This window comes from Alosa sapidissima, chromosome 10 (assembly GCF_018492685.1).
Source record: "Alosa sapidissima isolate fAloSap1 chromosome 10, fAloSap1.pri, whole genome shotgun sequence".
In the NCBI taxonomy this organism is placed as follows: Eukaryota; Metazoa; Chordata; class Actinopteri; order Clupeiformes; family Clupeidae; genus Alosa; species Alosa sapidissima.
The window spans coordinates 35,196,998-35,215,763 of NC_055966.1; the positions used below are offsets into that span (position 1 = coordinate 35,196,998).

At 38.3% G+C, this 18,766-nt stretch overlaps 1 protein-coding gene across 1 annotated transcript in view; it reads left to right on the forward strand.

Moving 5' to 3' along the window:
• The first annotated feature begins 653 nt into the window (after positions 1–653).
• LOC121719920 (NXPE family member 3-like) overlaps positions 654–18,766 on the forward strand; it is a 42,494-nt gene continuing 24,381 nt past the window's right edge. The window contains exons 1-2 of the mRNA XM_042105682.1: positions 654–850; positions 17,533–17,591. Coding sequence (XP_041961616.1) covers positions 790–850; positions 17,533–17,591 — 120 coding nt within the window. The 5' untranslated portion in view covers positions 654–789. The remainder of the gene's footprint in view (positions 851–17,532; positions 17,592–18,766) is intronic.

An 18,766-nucleotide genomic window follows, 5' to 3' on the forward strand; every position in this document is an offset into this window, starting at 1 on the left:
GATTCCAAAGTAGAAATCCTCTGTTCTAGCTCAGTACATTTTCGGCATGATCTCCTGGGTCTCTGGCCGGAGGAGCGCATTTTGTTTTAATCCAACTTCAAGGTGAATTGCCGTTCAGTTTTTGCTCGTTGACTTGGCTGGCTCATTTAAAGTAAAAAACTAACCACTAAAGTTTCAGATTTAAATGTACTGGTTTCACTGTCTTTGCCAAACTAGCTTGTAAATGAAATAAAAGAATGAAAAAGAGTGGAAATTGCTAAAAGGATAGGTGAAGCAAGAGCAGTGTGAAATGCGTCCTACTCGCTTGAGTAGGAGTTGAGGACGCTGCATGTGCAGCACGCCATTTCGTAGGTCCTTTTAAAAATATTTTCATATGCTAGTATCCATGGCCAGATTATCATGACCACGGGCCCTGGGCACAAAATCGGAATGGGCCCCCCTCCCACCCCGTCCGGAAGCGTAAACCACGCCTAGGAAATGAATGGGCTATGTGCGGCACGCTGGGCGGGGGTTTGCGCTCGCCGCTGGCGCGTCGTAGTAGGACAACGCCCAGGCTACCTGTTGCCTGAGGAAGAGCCAGGGACTCGAAACGTTGCACGCATAATAAAAAAAACTTTCATGGGAGCTATATGGTATGCGGATCATCTACCTGTTCGAAAGTCATTATAACCTACGTCCTGATCGGGGCTTATTGCTTAACTCTTAACAAGTGGTATGCCATTTGTAATAAAAAGCGCCACCTACGATAGGCCCACAGCAAACGGGAGAATTGTATGCCGGTGTTAAGCAATGGCAAGTAATCAAATGGACCTAAATATCCACAATTCACTGATGCGCAAATGTTCGAGGCGTGAGTATGTTGTGTATTCATTATTTCTTGCAGAGTTGGGGTTTATGGTTATTTTCATTATTTTTGTTTAGGCTAATATTTTCTATTAAGCTATATGAATTTAATTTAAACTGTTTATTTTTATATAGGCTAGGCTAAATGTTTATTTCCTTGTTAGACTAAATGTTAGAAGATTCGTGGGCCAAGAACTATATGCTAAGCAAAAAAAAAAAAAACATTATTTGTTCTGCCTAGGTATGTAGTACGACGGAGTATTAGGGCCACACATGAAGGAAAAAAATATTTTTGCCATGACGAGATTAAACTCGATGGTCAAATGCGATGGTCAAAAGTAGCCTAAACGTCATAGCGGTTTATTTATTTATTGTAGGCCTATTATTAAAGTGTTGTTCTAAACATTTAGTTGTTGCATCTAAATGTTCAACTTCATGCTTATGCACTAGAGGCATACTAGGCGCTCTCCAATCCTAGACTTTCACGTTGCTTGTTTGTAATGGATGCAAAACAGCCCATTGCTGAATGTCTATGGAGGGACGAATGAAGCTAGTAACCTACTTGCACACATATGCACACAAAGTGTATAAATAAAGTGCATGCACACATATTCTCTCACGAGATCAAAATAGTATATATGCTTAGGCTATACCTGTGTTTCTAGCCTCCTATAGGCTACGTATTGCAGGTGAGACATGGAAAAGCAGTTTTAGAAAAATTAGTTTTGCCATGTTATCCTATGGAGAGTGACGCCCGTGGGACATGAAGGGCAGTTATTTGGATGTGCAGTGGCCTTAACCACGTAAAACAGAGTGAAATAACATTTTGTATAGAAACATCATTGGATACATATTTTTTTCTAGCTATTTAGCCTAAACGGCATAGTTTCCATAACCGCGAGACAGCACTTCACGATGACGGCATTGATAGTTAACAGACAAGACGCAATCTATCTGAATATCTGCAATCTATCTGAAATAACACCTATTTGAAGCCCATTTTTCATGTAACATATTGTGTATTAGTGTAGGCTACATAGCTTAAACTGTGTAGGCAGTAGGGCCTATTGCGAGTTTAATGTCAGCATGTCGACTTTAAAGTCGACACGTCGAGATTAAAGTAGATATGATATTTCAACTTTATTCTCGAAATGTCGAGTTTAATGTCGACATGGCGACTTTAAAGTCGACACGTCGAGATTAAAGTCGACATTAAATTTCAACTTTATTCTCGAAATGTCGAGTTTAATGTCGACATGTCGACTTTAAAGTCAACATGTCGAGTTTAATCTCGCCATGGCAAAAATATTTTTTCTCTTCATGTGTGGCCCTAATACTCCGTCGTATATGTAGCCTAAGTGTAGTGATAGAAAAGCTATAGGCGCAGATTAAACAAATTAATCAATATTAATGGAGTCCGTAGTAGCCTACCTAGGGCCTTCACTGATTTCAGAACAGCGAAGGGGCGACCAGAGGCACGATCAGAGCCTTGGGCACGATGCGCTAGGGGAGCTTTTTGGACAAAGGCGTCTGTCAAATCCCATAGCCTAAACATAATAACCATAACCTACGGACTCAACTGGCTTATTGCTTTTTTAAAACGGTTAATTTATCTAGCAAGATTGCATAAAATAAAGGCACAACAACGATAAAATATATTTCCTGTTCCTCTCTCTGAATGATTGCCAAGCAGTCAGGTGTTTGTGCTGTGCTTGTTTTACAACGGCATCGAATGCGATTCAGCCAATCATAATCATGGACCGGAACTATCGTTTTAGAATGTCAAATGTATGGTGTAGGTTTTTATACATTATAAGTTCCGCAACAATTGAAGGTTCTAAAATTCTATGTGACCCTTTCAACCATAGACTGTATATATAGAACTGGACAGTGTGCCGTCTGTTAAGAGTGATGCGAGCGTTAGTCCAGAGCCCCCTGGTGGCTGGCTGCAGTACAATGTGTAACTCCGCCCATCCCCATGTATTTCAATGGCCAAGTAGCCAACTTTCCGTGTCACTTTTCTCATCTAAAACTATTTTTGTATCAACAACTTTTTATTCGAAAAAATAGTTTTCAAGATGCTTCAATACACACAATTTTTCTTTTCTCGCTGAAATTATTTTTTTTAATGTTATATTAACAAATCTAAAAGGGCGTGTTTACACCTATGATTGACAGCTGGCTGCAGACACTACCGCGTCATCGCTCACTTATTTTAACACCTGATTTCGACCCTATGATTTCGACACATAATCTAACCTAAATAAGTGTTGCTGTTATTATCATTAGGCTATATCTTATCACAGTCTGACTAAATACATATTGATAGTCATACATTGTGTAGTTGTTTGTAAGAGACATCGTTGTTAGTTGTGACAGATTCTTTGTGAAAAAAGATATGTTCTGTTCTTTCGTAGATGCTAAGTATATTAGCTCATAGCATGCTACATCATGCTAGCATTAGCCAGTTGATAGGTAAAGTAAAAGGGCTCTGCTATATTGAGCCGAAGTGACGTTAGCCATAGTTACCATCATTTACAGTCCTACTTGTTTCAAATGGTTTAACGTAACCAGTGATTGCCGCCATCATCGTTGCAACTTCATTTTAATATACTTTGTCCCTGGAGAAGGCGATGTAAAGTTTCATTAACGTTGACTCTTGCTTAGTTTTGCGAATGGCAAAAAACGCCACCTAGCCTGCTAGGTCGACAACCTCGGTATGCCCATTTATGAATCAGCCCGACAAATAACGTTACTTGTGTTTTAGTGAACACATTATTGGACCATAGCTTAACGTGAGGAGGGATTCAAAGTTACAAATGGCCAATTTGCTTAGTATGCTCAGAACAGCGGTATCTGAAAATGCGTTAAGGTATCGTTGTTACCTGCGATTGCACTGCTGGAGAAGCATTTTGCATTAGAAATCCTCCCGTAGACGTACATCATTTCAAAATAATACGTCTAAATTGAAAACTTTGACAACTCATTGATAGGCCCTCTCAATATGTCTGTAATCGTATGCCTCTACCACAGGCTTGCTAGTCTTTCACCAGAGAGGGTGCTCCATTATAAATCAAAAATGTAATGCTGCAGCCTTCATGTCAGCTGTAAAAATATGAGAACATGGACCTACTACATCAGGACAGGATACTCTAAACATTTTACACATAATCAGGAAGCTACTTTGCTGTTCAGTGTGTGATGTGTTTAAAGTGGTACTACGTTTAAAGAAACATTTTTATTCTTTGTTTCAAGTGCATAAGAAAATACCACATTATGATGGTTATGGTTACCCTTAACAAATACAAAACAATATAATACTTAAAACAGGGATCAATCAATAGCCTAATGAAATAAACAATGAGGGGGGAAAGCAATAATAAATAATAATGCCCATTCAATCAATAATATAATAACAATAACATGGTAAGACTACATTAAGGAGAATATCAATAATAAACAATGTCAAATTAATCAACAGCCTATAATTAAAATAAAACAGTACTACTGCATACAAACCATAATGTATAAGAAGTGCTTAAAAGACCAAAAACTATCACAAGAACGAAGAGCACTGGGCAACTCATTCCACCAACATGGTACCACTGAGGAAAAGAGTCTTGAATTTGACCTAGCGTTTAAGACTGGTCGACACAACAGAAGTTCATCAGAAGACCACAGTGGGCGGTTGGGGATGTATATCTTGATCATTGAATTAAAATAACAAGGAGCAGATCCAGTCAATGTCCTATAGGCCAAAGTGAGAGATTTAAATTTAATTCTGTCTACTGTAGGGAGCCAATGGAGAGTAACTAGGAGAGGAGTTACGATGTGTCCTCTTTGGCTGATTGTGGCATGTTGCAGCATTCTGAATGATAGATCACACAAAAGAAATAAAAAACATTCAATATTGATTTAGTATCAACCAATAATTATTCTGATATTAACATTCTTGTAACATCTACATCTTTGTGTAGGCTACAGTTAAATACTAAGCAATGGCCTCTGACTTAAATACCAAGGCAGTTAAATGACCGTGGTATAGTCTACGTGATACACAGGACTACACAGTAAACCCATTTAAAATAGGCAAGGATATGTATTTAATAACATTTGGGGTTGCTCACAGTATACCCACCACTACAACTAACTAACTCGACTACACCACTAGTTAAATGGCGCATTGCAATTTACAATTTGTGTGAGTTCAGGGGCATACAGAAAGTTGAAGTTTGGGTGACATCAATAAAGAAAATAGAAACAAAGGGATGTGTACAGCCTCAAGTATAAATGATTTCACATTAACAGAAGGTTCAGAGCAGAGGCAGACCTTTCTTGGTGCCATGCAAGTTATTGAAAGTCATGTGTTTTCAGAACGTAGTGGTGCTGTGCCATGTCCCATGTATAAGGGGCTTCAGGTTGGTCCAGTGACGGTGGGTGATGAGGTCAGGGAGATGGATGTCAGGGTACTTGGAGAAAGGGGGAGGACATGCCACCTCAGACCACCCCAGCCAAACATCTTCACGTAGGCATTCCCTTGCTTGCAGACTAATGTAGACCATGGAGACCACCTTGCCGCCACCTCCAGTACATTCAGTCATCACCCATATCTTACCTGCAAAAAGGAAAGTTACAATAAAGTTAGTCAGACAATTTTACAACATTACAAAGCATCTAATCAGGCACTCAACACCACTAGTAATACCAATTAATTAAATATATGTGTGCAATAAACTTCACAGCCTACCTATAATGTTAACTACACATTTAAATATGCGGTGTGAATGTTATTAACTTGCGTCAGCTTGAAAAATAACGTTATCAGTATGACTGATCATGGACGTTAGATGACAAACTAAGGTCTTTCTCAAATGTGCACCGATATCCCTGGGAAGTGACTGGTTCTTGGCGTAGCAGCTAGTGTTTAATGCAGGCGTTTCATTTATCGATCATTCACTTATGCGGTCTACAACTACTGACCTACCGATCTATTTTTTACAGTCTATGTTACCGACCTACCATCACAGAAGTAGCTCTAACAGAGGTGTCGTTAACGTTAGAAAAAATGGCTAGTAGTTACATTAACACGAGGTTGATGAGGTCCATGCTTCACATACGTTAACGTTAACTTGCGTTGCTTTATCACATCATACCGTTGCTTTATCACATCATATACTGTACTGACTGTCTAGTGTTATTAATCCCCATGTACAGTCAATGGTTACTCCATGTTGAGATGGCATACATGATATTTGAAAACAGCAACAACTAATAAAACCAAGTATATCATGCATCGACTGTTAAGGGAGCTGTGTGCTAATCTTCACTTAAATGACTAACTTAGCCTCCCGGTAACGTTAATGTAGCTGCTAACGTTAGCATGTAATTCGCTGTCCGCATTTCTGTTGTTAGCTCATTAGTATTCACCATACTAAATTGTCACAGTCTATAATCAACATAATAAGCTCTCTTAGACGTATTTAAGAACACCAATAGACAAAAAAAAAAGTTTCAGTTGATACGCAACACTTACCAGACAAGAACAAACCGATTGTTGTTTGTACTGTTTAGCTAACTCAGTCACAGCCGTAAAATTCATCCAGCCAGCTAGCCTTCGGCGCCGAGTCGACCTGCGTTGTGGAAAGGAGAAGGGGGCGGGTTTCACTTGACAAGGGGCGTGTTTAACTAGCTGAGTGGCAACTGAGTGGGCGTGCCTGACCGCGACTCCTCTTCACTGCGCATGCTTCAACTTTTGCTGCGCAGCCGCACTTCAAATTGGCTCCAAATTTTCCAAGATGGCGTCGCCTCGGCGGCTTCAATTCCATAGAACACTGTAGAATGCAGCCACACTGTCCAGTTCTATATATACAGTCTATGCTTTCAACAATAAAAACAAAAACAATGCTTGAACGTTCTATTTGGTTCCCGAAGAGTCCCGAAGCCATGATGTAGCCAGAGAGGGTTAAAGCGGAAATCAAGGATCTTTGATGTAGCGTTGCCAAGGCAGGAATTTCACTGGAGTACCGAAGTCTGATTTAGCGTTTCCATGACGGCAGAATCACTGGATCTAAACAAACTTTCGAAGTGGCTTAAATAGCATTGAATGTAGACATGTGGCATAATTTCTAGCTAATAAAAAGTTTTAAATGTAGGCTATAGCCATTTAAACGTGCTTTACCTGATAGGCAGCAGCTTACCCACATAACACAGATTCCCTGGCAGGTGTAATATAAAGAAACAAAATTCCAGTGTATATTTCACGTCTTCTCAAAGACTGGCGGCTGTTAAGAGTGACGTTTTTTGCTTAAAAAATAAAGCCAAAATACGTCCGTGAATTTAAGGATTTTAACCGCATGCTGTGAAGTTACATGCAGATCTCTTTTACAGAGGAAACCCATGCTAAAATAAAACTCTGTAGTCACGAATTTGATCGTGTTGGTATGAATAGGCCTATGGACCTTTTCAAGAGAGTTCCATTATCAGCATCATAGTTGGCCCCACAAGACTTCCTTTTTAACATTCCATATGTTATCTTAATGCAGAGGAAGTAGATTGGGGTCCAAATAGAACGTTCAAGCATTGTTTTTGTTTACCTTGTTGAAAGGGTCCATATGTTGTAGTATGTGATTCCTACAGTGTTAAAAAAATATACTGGACATTCCAGAATTAGAGGACATTTGGTGTTCCCCCCTGATATTTCAAATACTCAAGTCCAAAATAACAAAAATGTTTACATAACCTGCAAGTGAAACTGTCATAAAGCAAAACATAATAATCTGCTGGGGAAAAGTGGTTCCTTTACATGATTAAAAATACCGATTAGTTCTGGAACACCCCTTAAAATGGGGTTTTTATCCTGTCCCCGGCTCCTGATGACCAACTTTTAAACCAAATTGAACAGCTAAAATAAGTCTTTAATATATTATCTTTTGCAGTATTTTGTGGATACGCATCTATTGTATCTGTAAAAAAGAATTTCTTTGATTATAACATATTTTGAATACTATTTATTGTGCCATGAAGTTGTGTCCCCGAATGTGCACACAACCCTGTTACCAAAATAACATTTTTGCCTGGCTGATAAAGGGTTAAAATATTATGTCATATTACAAACAAGAAATGACATCATCCAATCATTTTCAAAAAACATGGGTAGACAAAAGGTGAGTGTCCTCTTCCAATTTTAATATATTTTCAAACTTTTCTGGGATAATTGAGTACGTAAAGCTTAACCACGCAACCCTGTTACTCATGTTTTAAGATTAATGTTGAATAATTTCAATTTTTATTTTCTGTATTTGTATAACCACATTGGTCCTTGACCTTGGTAAAATAGCTAAATTTTACAGCTAGCTTCTGTTCATAAGGTAGATGCTATATTAGCATTAATTCGCAACCCTGTTACTCGCAACCCTGTTACTCTAATTAAAGTAACATGGTTATTATCATAGTTATCAGGGTATTTTTTGTTAACTATGATATATTTATGATTAAATATGCTGAGTTAAATTATAAAAATGAATTTATTTGTATAATTAAACATATTTTAAATAAATTGCCAGATTTTCTTCTGTTAGTACAGCGTCATTCCAGCATAGTGTGCTACAATACATGTTGAGATTCAATTACAGCTGAAAATAAACACATTTTGGTTAGATATTTGTGATTATTTGCAATAGATAGGCCTAATATCAGAATTTCTAATGGATTTCTACAGATTTATGATGTTATGACTCAATTTGCAACCCTGTTACAAAAACATTTTTATTAAAATAAGGATAAATAATGGTAAGTAATTTTGCTATCACACAAAAAATTACATCAATAGTCCTTAGAACAGCTTATATGATTATATGCACAATGTATCTGAGCATATTTGAGAATAGATACTGGAATTATTAAAAAAACTGTATGTCACTGTTAAAATGGAAGATAATTAAGCCTGTGATAGTTAGTCTAATTAACATATATAATATATATTAACAATCTTACCTGAAATCATATGACTATTCAGTGTAAAATGACTTCCTTTATTTACTGAAAAATATTTAAAAAATATACTTTTTTCATGCTATTTTGTATTTGTAACAGGGTTGCGTATAACTACATGTACACAGCAAATAAAACATTTGAGGTGGAAAAAGTACCGTTGATGCCTGAGCTTGACAAATCATATAATTTAGTAGTTTATGACCTATATTTTTTATAATAATAATAATAATAATAATAATAATTATTATTATTTTCTATTTTAACATTTTGTTGAATATTTAAAAATTCAACAAAATGTTAAAATAGAAAATAATTATTTAAGAAGTGTAAATGCCAAAATGTCCTCTAATTCTGGAATGTCAACATCTTAGAAACGTTGTAAAATTATTGAAATAGATTAAGAAAGCCACCGCTAATGGTGATTTCAATGGTTAGGTTGATTTGTATATATCAATGTGCTGTGTCTGTGTCCCCCCCCAGTGGCAGCGATGCGTCCTATGACGCCGGTGGTGGGTGGTCCGGAAGTCCTGGGGGGGGAGCACAGACACAACAGGGCGGATGAAACAAGGCAGAAGTACAGTTCAAGGGAAATCCAAAATCGTAGTTGCAAGGCAGAAGGCTGGTCAGAGTTACCGGGGTCGAAGAGTAGTCAGGAGTCGTTAAGGCAGAAAGCAGGTCTGGTTTTCTGGGGCAGAAGAGTAGTCAAGATTCAGGCAGGTCCGGGGTCACAAAACAGGAGTCAGCAAGAAGCGCGAGCAAACAGGTTCCGGGTGTGAACTTTGCAGACGATCTGACAAAGGAGAGCTGAAAGACATCGTAAAACACTGAAAGTTAATATTTACACCACGGGTCTCACATGGCTCTCAAGCTCAGTCGCGTGCTGCCCTCTTACGAATTTAATAAAAAGTAAATAATGCTTAATTAAATAAAGGCATGTGCTTACTCAGCCTATAAGTAAATAAAAGAGCCCTGCCATAATTTGAGGATTTACAGCAGGCCTAGATGAGGTGGTCTAAATAATAGGACTACAGCTAATTTATAACTCAAGCAAATTGTTTTCAATTAACATATCATTGCACAAATTAAGTTCAACAGTTAGATTTATCTGGACGTGTTTTAAGTTGGCTGCAGCCTGTAAATAGGCTGGGCCGTTCCACCGCACCTTTTGCGTCCCACAACATATAATCAGTTCTAAAGTAGCTTTAACAACAAATACATGTGTAATTTAAAAAAACTTAATGTTACTATAGATCATATGCATCAATATAAGACTAAGTAAACCCAAAAAGTTCAAATGATTAAAATCACATAAATATATGCTATGGGTAAGGATTTTGGTTGATTTTGGCGTGTCCCACGCTATGTTTTTTTCTTTTTCAACAGCACTTCTCAGTTGTAAAATGTTGGTAAAATGATACAATTTTCACCGTTTTATATGGTCTTAAGTGTAATCTCACTGTTAAGCAATGATTTTGACATAAATAGATATGTTTTCTTAGAAAATATAAGTCATTTATCATTGTCCCTTAATTTTATCTCAGTCCTGTTACTTTCACTAAAACCCCTTATAAAATAATGGTACAAACTAGAAGTGACATAATTTCAAGGAAATGACCTCATTTAGAAGAAGCAGATTCCACAGTGTAAGAAAGGTTAACTTTCTCTCTTCTTAAATGTCCTATTTTTCATGTTTTATCAGGGTTGTGAGAGAGGGGCGAGCATCAGTCCTGTTACCATTTTTTAAAGTGTATATATAAACCCAATATCTAGAAGTAATAACCTTTCAGATTGCATAGGCCTACCATGTGCCTCCCTAACCTTGACCTGTTAGAAAAGAGCAATTTAGCATGAAATCATCAGTCCTGTTACTATCCTACAATATTCTATGTAATAAGTGAATGGTAAAAAATAAATGCATAGCTTGAGATGGCCCAACACAATTTCTTGTCATGTTAAGATGTGTTAATTAAATGGGCATTGAAAAAAAAAATCAGTTTGAAACAATTATATTTTTCACATTTTTAAAGTTGAAAAGGCACAGATTTCGTGGAATGACCCGGCTAATGATTTTTGAAAACGAACTGTGGTCATATGCATTTTACATAGGCAAGCAGGGCAATTTGGGAGTTTTTGACTGCATGGAAACGATACAAACTAGATGTACCGCATAGCGGTACAAAATCTGACCGCCGCTCAGTCCTGTACATCCGTTCCGCGAAAATAAATCATACTTCAATTTGTCTCCATATTTTACTCCATCCCCCACTCTTGAAACATTTGTGTATGCTTGTTTGGCATGCCTGAGTGTGTGTGTGCGGCTGCACAGAAAGTAGCCTATTGGTGCTGAAAAGGTTAATAGATTGTAGAATAGCCAAAGAAGATGTAGCATTGTTATAAAACCTTTAAAATCTCTAAACAATCACAAGTAGGGCAGTTCATCACAGTTCATCCATTGCAACTGGATTGATGAAAGGTCACTTACACCTGTAGACTACATTGTATTTGGGAAAAGCAAAAGGTATCAGCATAATGTTATTTATTTATTTATTTATAAACAAAAACATCTCTGTCAGTTCCATGCCGTCCATCAACAGCTATCAAAAACAAAGGTCATTTTTGGATGGATGGATTTTTTGTGAATGTTTCTTCTTCTACATAAGATTTTAGTCATCTTTAGTTCATGTAATACTTTATTGTCAATGCACAAATTAAGTAACAGTAGTCTGAAACGTTATTGTTAATGCACAAATTAAGTAACAGTAGTCTGAAACGAAATGCTGTTTTACATCTAACCAGTGGTGCAAATAACTGACATGTCCAAATGGGCCTTGATGAAATGTGTCGCTAGACTGTTCATACACATTTTAACATCCGTTATTGTTCGTGCAAATATAGGCTGATTCATGTTCACTTGCATTGTGTAACTGAGGTCCATGGCTAGTCTGGCTTTCACCAGACCAAGCTCAATCTTTTAAGAAATCAAAAAATAAATAGCGGGCAGATCAGGCTGGGTTCACCCAGTCTAGTCCATAGGCACCCGATATTGTTTAATTTTCCGATTGAGATATCCACGCTCTGGCTATTCTAAATGCAAAAATGCATCAGGGAGTTATGACAAAACTGTAACTAACAAACTAGATCCTAATAGAAAGCTGTTAGCTTCCCTAAGCTACAGGTAGGCTTATAAGGTAGGCCTATTTACAACATAAATTGTCAATAGGCTATGCTGGCGACACAAATAAAATCTCCTTTGGAAACCAATGGCTTACGCCTTATAGTATCAAGCGGACTTAAACTGCCATATCGTGGCGAAAAGTTGTAATAAAATTCACGCAGCTCCATGTGTCAAGGAAAGCGCGAATGAAGTAGCCACTTCTAAATGGGACCCACTACACAGTAGCTTAAGGTGTGTTGCTAAAGCAGCCATAATGAAATGAAGGTGTCATTGTTTGGATACTTCACACACACATGCTTTTTAATTTCACAGACTACAACTACCAAGCTGGAATCAAAGCACATCGATTCCCCTCTCACACCCTGCACGCACTTAAAACAAAATAAACAGGCGTCTCAGTCTCACGCATGTATAGGCAAAACTGTATCAGACCGGTGTAACGTTGGTAAATCTTCCATTGCACAGAATGATTTTTGTAGCACGTGCAACAAATGACAGTCGAAGGATACAATTACAGTGCTGCTATCAATTTGCTTTGTATAGACCTCTCCAGAATAAGTCCCGCCTCCGTAACTTCCGTATCCATCCAACTTCCGGGCGTTGATTGTCTATGGGAAATAACATGGCGTTTCGAAATATCATACCGGTAAAACATCTGTAGGTAGCGAAGTAGAAAAAGCTGGTTCCAAAAATCCACTGGATTTTTTGATTGTCGGTGCCGTTTAAGTGGTATACTATAGACTATACTACTTAAATGGCACCGAAAATCAAAAAATCCAGTGGAAACTAGATGGCAGAAGTGTGTAGGCCAATCTGCCCAGCAGCTTTTTCTACTTTGTCACCTACAGAGTTTGACATGTACGATCTTTCAAAACGCCATGTTATTTCCCATAGACATTTGACGACCGAAGGTTGGATGGATACGGAAGTTAGGAGGCGGGACTTATTCTGGAGAGGTCTATAACCGCATTTATAGTTTTCTACAAATGCAATCAATCAAATTGGCCTCCATCACTCAACCAACGGTAACATTACCTAGGTCCTTATTGATATTATAAGATTAACGTACCTGCAGTAAAAACCAAGCATGTCCGATAAACATCCTCAGATTTATTTCGGCTTCAAGAAGAAATGGGAATTACATTTCATGTGAACATTATCCTATCCTTATTAGACGTTCTCTGCGGTACAGTCCTTGTAGGAAGCGTCCATTGTTTTTCCAACCCACTTTTAACTTCCAACAAAATTATGTCTCACTGCAACGATGCGCCATCTAGTGGACAAACGACTACTTAACGCTAATACTGGAAATGCAGCCATGATGATGATGATGAATATTTATTTTGGCTTTCTTTTAATCCTACTGAATTTGTAATTATGCATCGGCCGTTCTAATACCGATAGTATGTGGGTGCCTGTGTGTGTGTGCATGTGTATATGTGTGCACCGCCATCTACAGGAAACTTGGCATACCCCCAGAGAATGCCAGGTCAATCATACACAAAAAATTTGGTGCAGTTCTGAACATCTTAACTGAAGATAGGGGCGATTAAAGCAGAATAATATTGCATTTTCATTTTTTACCGGGGGGGTGCCAATCACAAATGAGTGATTATGGGCCAGGTTGATGTGGGCCCTTGAGACCAACATACCATAAAAGATTCTTCATCCTCAGTGCCACGGTTATTTAGGAAAAAATGCTTTTTTTGCGGTTCGGGGGGCCCAGCACGGGGGGGAGTGGCCCCCGGGGACGAAACAAAATTTTTCCGTAAAAGTCTAGTGGGGCTACATACCCACCAAATTTCATGTGCCCCGGTGGTTCGGTGTCCCGGGTATCGTTGACCAAAAATTCAGGAAGTAGATGACGGGGGAAAAAAAAAAAAAACTTTGACAATCAAAGCTTCGCTAGCGGCGGTCATAATTAGTGTCACGGTTATGTTTAGCCTAGGCCTACCATTTGCATTTATTTAAGTTATGAACATCAGACGCTTGAGTGAAATCTCAACCTTATTGAGGTTGAGGCGCTTTGTTTAAGCAGGCCGTGAACAAAGGGTTAACTTATAGCCTACAGGTAGAAAAAAGAAAAATAGTGATAATATAACCAGAGCACGTTTACGGAGAGCCGGATCACTCCCTATTAACTCCATTGTACCTGCAATATGTTGCAGTTCCGCTAGGGGCGATCATGAATAAGTGCAAAAGAATGGGGGTCTATGGAGCTAGACGGCTAAATTTGTCTCTTTCACCTGGTTGTCGTTGAGAAATTGAGGATTTGATTGTGGTTTCTGCAAGCTCAATATGGATTACAGGTCAAAAGTTGAATGAACGAGTAGTCACGTCCTTTTGATTTCTTACAGGTTGGGTCGTTGTTGCCCACAACACACTAGCTTTCTGCTAATGAATGACGTCATTGACACATTTGAAAGGCTTTTTAGAACAAATAAGTGACTCAAAAAATATAATACTCAGCGGTTTGTATTTTCTCTGCCCCCTCTTTTGACTGCAACATTCGAATTTCTGGGCAAAAAATGATATCCCGAGAAAAGTGGATTTGAGGGGTACAGCTCCATAGGCCTCCATTAATTCTGCACTTATTCGTGAGCGCCCGCATGTGGAACCAGAAAAGGAACTGCAACCAGTTCAGAAACTGGAAGTTTCCCGAGAGTGGCGGTTCTCCCCTTATTAGACATTCTCTGATATAACGTTAGCTAAGTTAGTTTGCCTGCTAGCTAGCTTATCAGTAGGCTATACAGTCTCTCAATGGGAATGTAGCCTATGTGATCTATTTACCAGTGCAATAGCTACTTCTGTCTAAATAGGCCTATTTACCTCTCCTTATTCAGTGTAAACTTGGAAAAACAGCTGGCAACGTTAAAAACAGCTGTTTAGGTGGGCTCATAGAATTGGAACTGTAGCCTATATTAAATCTTGCGCTGAGCTTATTAAAATGGCGCCTTGTCAGGCTCAGAGTGTCATAGATGTCTATAGAGCATCACAGTCCCGCCCCTCCTCCGAGAGAGCTTAGTTTCCAGAAGTAAATTTCCTATTCATTTCTCCCATTGACGTTTTGGAAAAAATCCGTATCTAAAGAGTTTTAGAGCATGTCTTAGGCTAATCAGCTACGGCGTAACTCATAAGCATACAACATATCATTTAGAGTGAAAAAACGAAGAGAAAGTCCAAAAAAAGTCAAAGGTACAAGACTGTGTACATATTTTCATCTCATCCCATAAACCACCGCGCCTCACTAAAAAATATATAAGCAGCACAAACCAGCGCAAAATCATTTCCAACCGGCGACAGCACGCGAACCCTTTCCTCCAAACAATGATTTTTATATAGTTAATAGCAGTTATTTCAGGAGTAATCGTGTAATAGTGTTTTGGTATTGAATGTTATATTTACCATCGTGTATTTTATATTGTGTGTGTGAAACCGGTTAACGTTAGCAACATTGTGCAGTGCTTCATATCTGACTGCCATCCTGATGCATGGACCGGTGCATGGTCTGCTCTTGGACCACCATATTCAGTTTATTAACTTGCTGTGAATACACAAAATGTTCATTAAATGTACGAAGAAGTATTTCTAGGTTAATGATTGATGATATGGCTCGTATAGTATGAAGGCTACAGTAGCCTAGCTAATGTTAACTAGCATTACCAACCTCCCTGCTAAACTTACCACACTCCTTAGGTTTAATAGGTCTTGTCCCTCATGCTGGCCCTTACAAACCCACAAGCTGACCCTCGACACACAACAGTCAATAATGTGACCCGATTTAAAGTGGTTTTCACCCCTTTGGACACTCTTGATTTCGTCCTTGAAACAGTGAAATATTCACGGGGGCATGGACGGTTTGTTAACCATTTTACTGCAGTGTCTAGCCGGTGGTAGCATCCAGCTTGTGCTATCAGCTAGCTAGCTAGTTCAAAGGTTTAAGTACTTAATGGGGATATACAGGGCTTTTTATGCCTCGACTAAGTTGATGTTTCATATAAACAACAATTCATATTCATAGAAACAACAAGGTCACTAAAACATAATATATTTATACCTGTGTTGCAGCATGTAGGCTAATGTTAGCAGCATTATAATGACATTCTAATGTCTGAAAGGCTAATGATTAGCCTATCGGCTACCTGAAAAGTTAAGTGTTCAAACTAGCATTTCCAGTGTTCTATTTGATGGTGTATTGGCCCTGACTAAGTTCGTGTGATATATAAACCACAATCCTTGTTGATACAAGTACCAATGTTTGTCTAGAAAGTTTTTATTCACATTAAGAATTTCGCCATAGGCAGTAAAAGACTCCGCCATCTTTGTCAATAATTTTCGCTGATAAAGTTTCAAACTATGACCTTAACGGCCTTTCCACCAATCAGAGGCATCACTGTGGGATTGTTCAGGATTGTGGGTAATGAAGTACTTATCCAAGACATCGCGAATAAAAGACATTTATCTCAAAACAAGGTTAGTGCCCCGTGAACTTTTGGCGTCTATATGAGCATACACAATCGCTTAGTACAGCCGTAGCTGGTTTTGAGTCTACCATGTGCAGTTAAGTTTTTATGGCTTACACCCGAATTGTCAATGGAGAAATTGCATTAAATTCTTACTTCCGGAAACTCCTGTGGGCGGGACTGTGATGCTCTATGCAGGCAGAGCGTACTTCATGCCTGTGATGTAACTGATCTGTCTTGCTCCGCTCTAGAATGTTTGGTTTCCACGGAGATTGTTCAACGCTGTAGGCTGCTAGCTGCCTTTGCCATGATGCCGTTAAACCACCGAACACAGTAGGCTAAAGCTTAATGATCTTATCATTAATCTTACCTTAAATAATATTCGCGGAAATTATCCAGGTAGCAAGTAAAGCATGTTTTATACATGAACTGAAAAATACTAGTTGGCAAGTTAGAGATGACTGTCATCAGTGCACGAACGTTTTGCCTAGCGAACCAAACCGAAGTTCATAGGCTAACAAGACATCCACATGAATTGTTAACGTTAGCCTACGTAAACTACACAATAACAATACGGCATGTTTCTGATAGAAGCTAGGCCTATTTGGACTACAAAGGTCGTCTGTGCAACAGTTTAAAGCGATGGTTCGGAGTAAATACGCTATTCTAGAATTAATCGTTCAAAACATAAACGAAAATTCCAAGAGATTCCGCCCCGTAACTGATTTTTTTTCATGGGTTTTACGGGGTTTCACGGGTTAGAGTAATGTTGTCAAATAAGCCATTACTTCAATTCATCGTGTTTCCTCACTCTCTGACAACATATGGTGATCATTTTTGGAATGGTTACAGTTTATTTTCCATTATTTCCTACATACTGGACCTTTAAAGTCAATGAACCCAGATATTCTTTAGAATGTTCATTTCCCAACATTCCCGTCACACCGGTGTGACGGTACTCATTTAAGGGTTATCAGACTCAACAGATCTTTTTTTCCCTTCTGAATTCCACGTATTTTAAACATGAAAATTAACTGCTGTATGTATTTGTTATTTTAGTTGGCGGGTACTGTCAGATATGGCAAGTGATTGTGTCACTTGGACTTCTGTTTGTTGGGGTAAGTTCACATATTTGTTTGGTTTAACAATGTTCTTCTTAAAATACCCTTGTCTACTTCAGTGGCGATTTTAGACATTTTTAACAAGGGTGGCACTGGTGAGGCACTGATTAATTCAAGGGTGGCATGATAGTCAGGGGGCCTATGTGGTTTCTGTGGGATTGAAATGTTAATTTTTGGAGAGTGGTTGGACTGTCTTTAGAGGTCATTGAACAAAAATTATGTCTCCATTTTTTTTTTAACCTGTTTTAACCCTATTTTTGTGAAATTGTATATTTCACTATAATTAACACCATATTTCACTATAATTAACACCATGAATTTCGCCTAAATCACTGGCTATGTTGAATAAAGTTCACAAAACAGTTATTTTCTTATTTTCAACAGTATGATTGTATGTCAGTATTATGATTGTATGTCAAACATTTAGAGATAAGATCAATAACCAATCAGTTTCACCAAATACACATACTCCATTGCTGAAAGATAGCAACATCACAGAATCACAGATGAGACCTCAAACAACATTTAATTCATTTACATATACACAACATATTACTGTAGATCTCACCTCCACAATTTCCTCATCAAATCTACAACTTGTCTAAACCCTATTTGTACTCACCTTCTGACTGGTCTCCCCTTCCTGGATAATGTTTTGCTCTAGATTATAAATAATTCTATCAGGGCATGTACCACAGTCGTTTAAGACATATGTTATTAAGCCCTACCTCAAAAAACCTGGCCTTGTATCGATACTGGTCCTCCTGGACCTCAGCGCTGCCTTTGACACCATAGATAGACCATGACATACTACTTAGGCTTGAAAATTTGATAGGCATCAAAGACTCAGCACTCGCTTGGTTTAGATCATACCTTCCTAACCGTCAACAATTTGTACAGGTCCATAATAAACCATCTACCCAGATTATGGTAAAAGTGCCTCAAGGCTCAGTACTGTGTTTAGCAGATGATGCATAACTATACCTCTCCATAAAACCTGATGATTTAACCACGTTAGCCAAACTTGACACATGTATAAGACCTATAAAGACATGGATGACGAATAATTTCCTGCTTTTGAACTCAGATAAAACAGAAGTCATGGTTTTAGGTTCTAAAAAGATGAGGGATATCCTATCCACATCACAGGCTACATATAGTGATCTTCCACT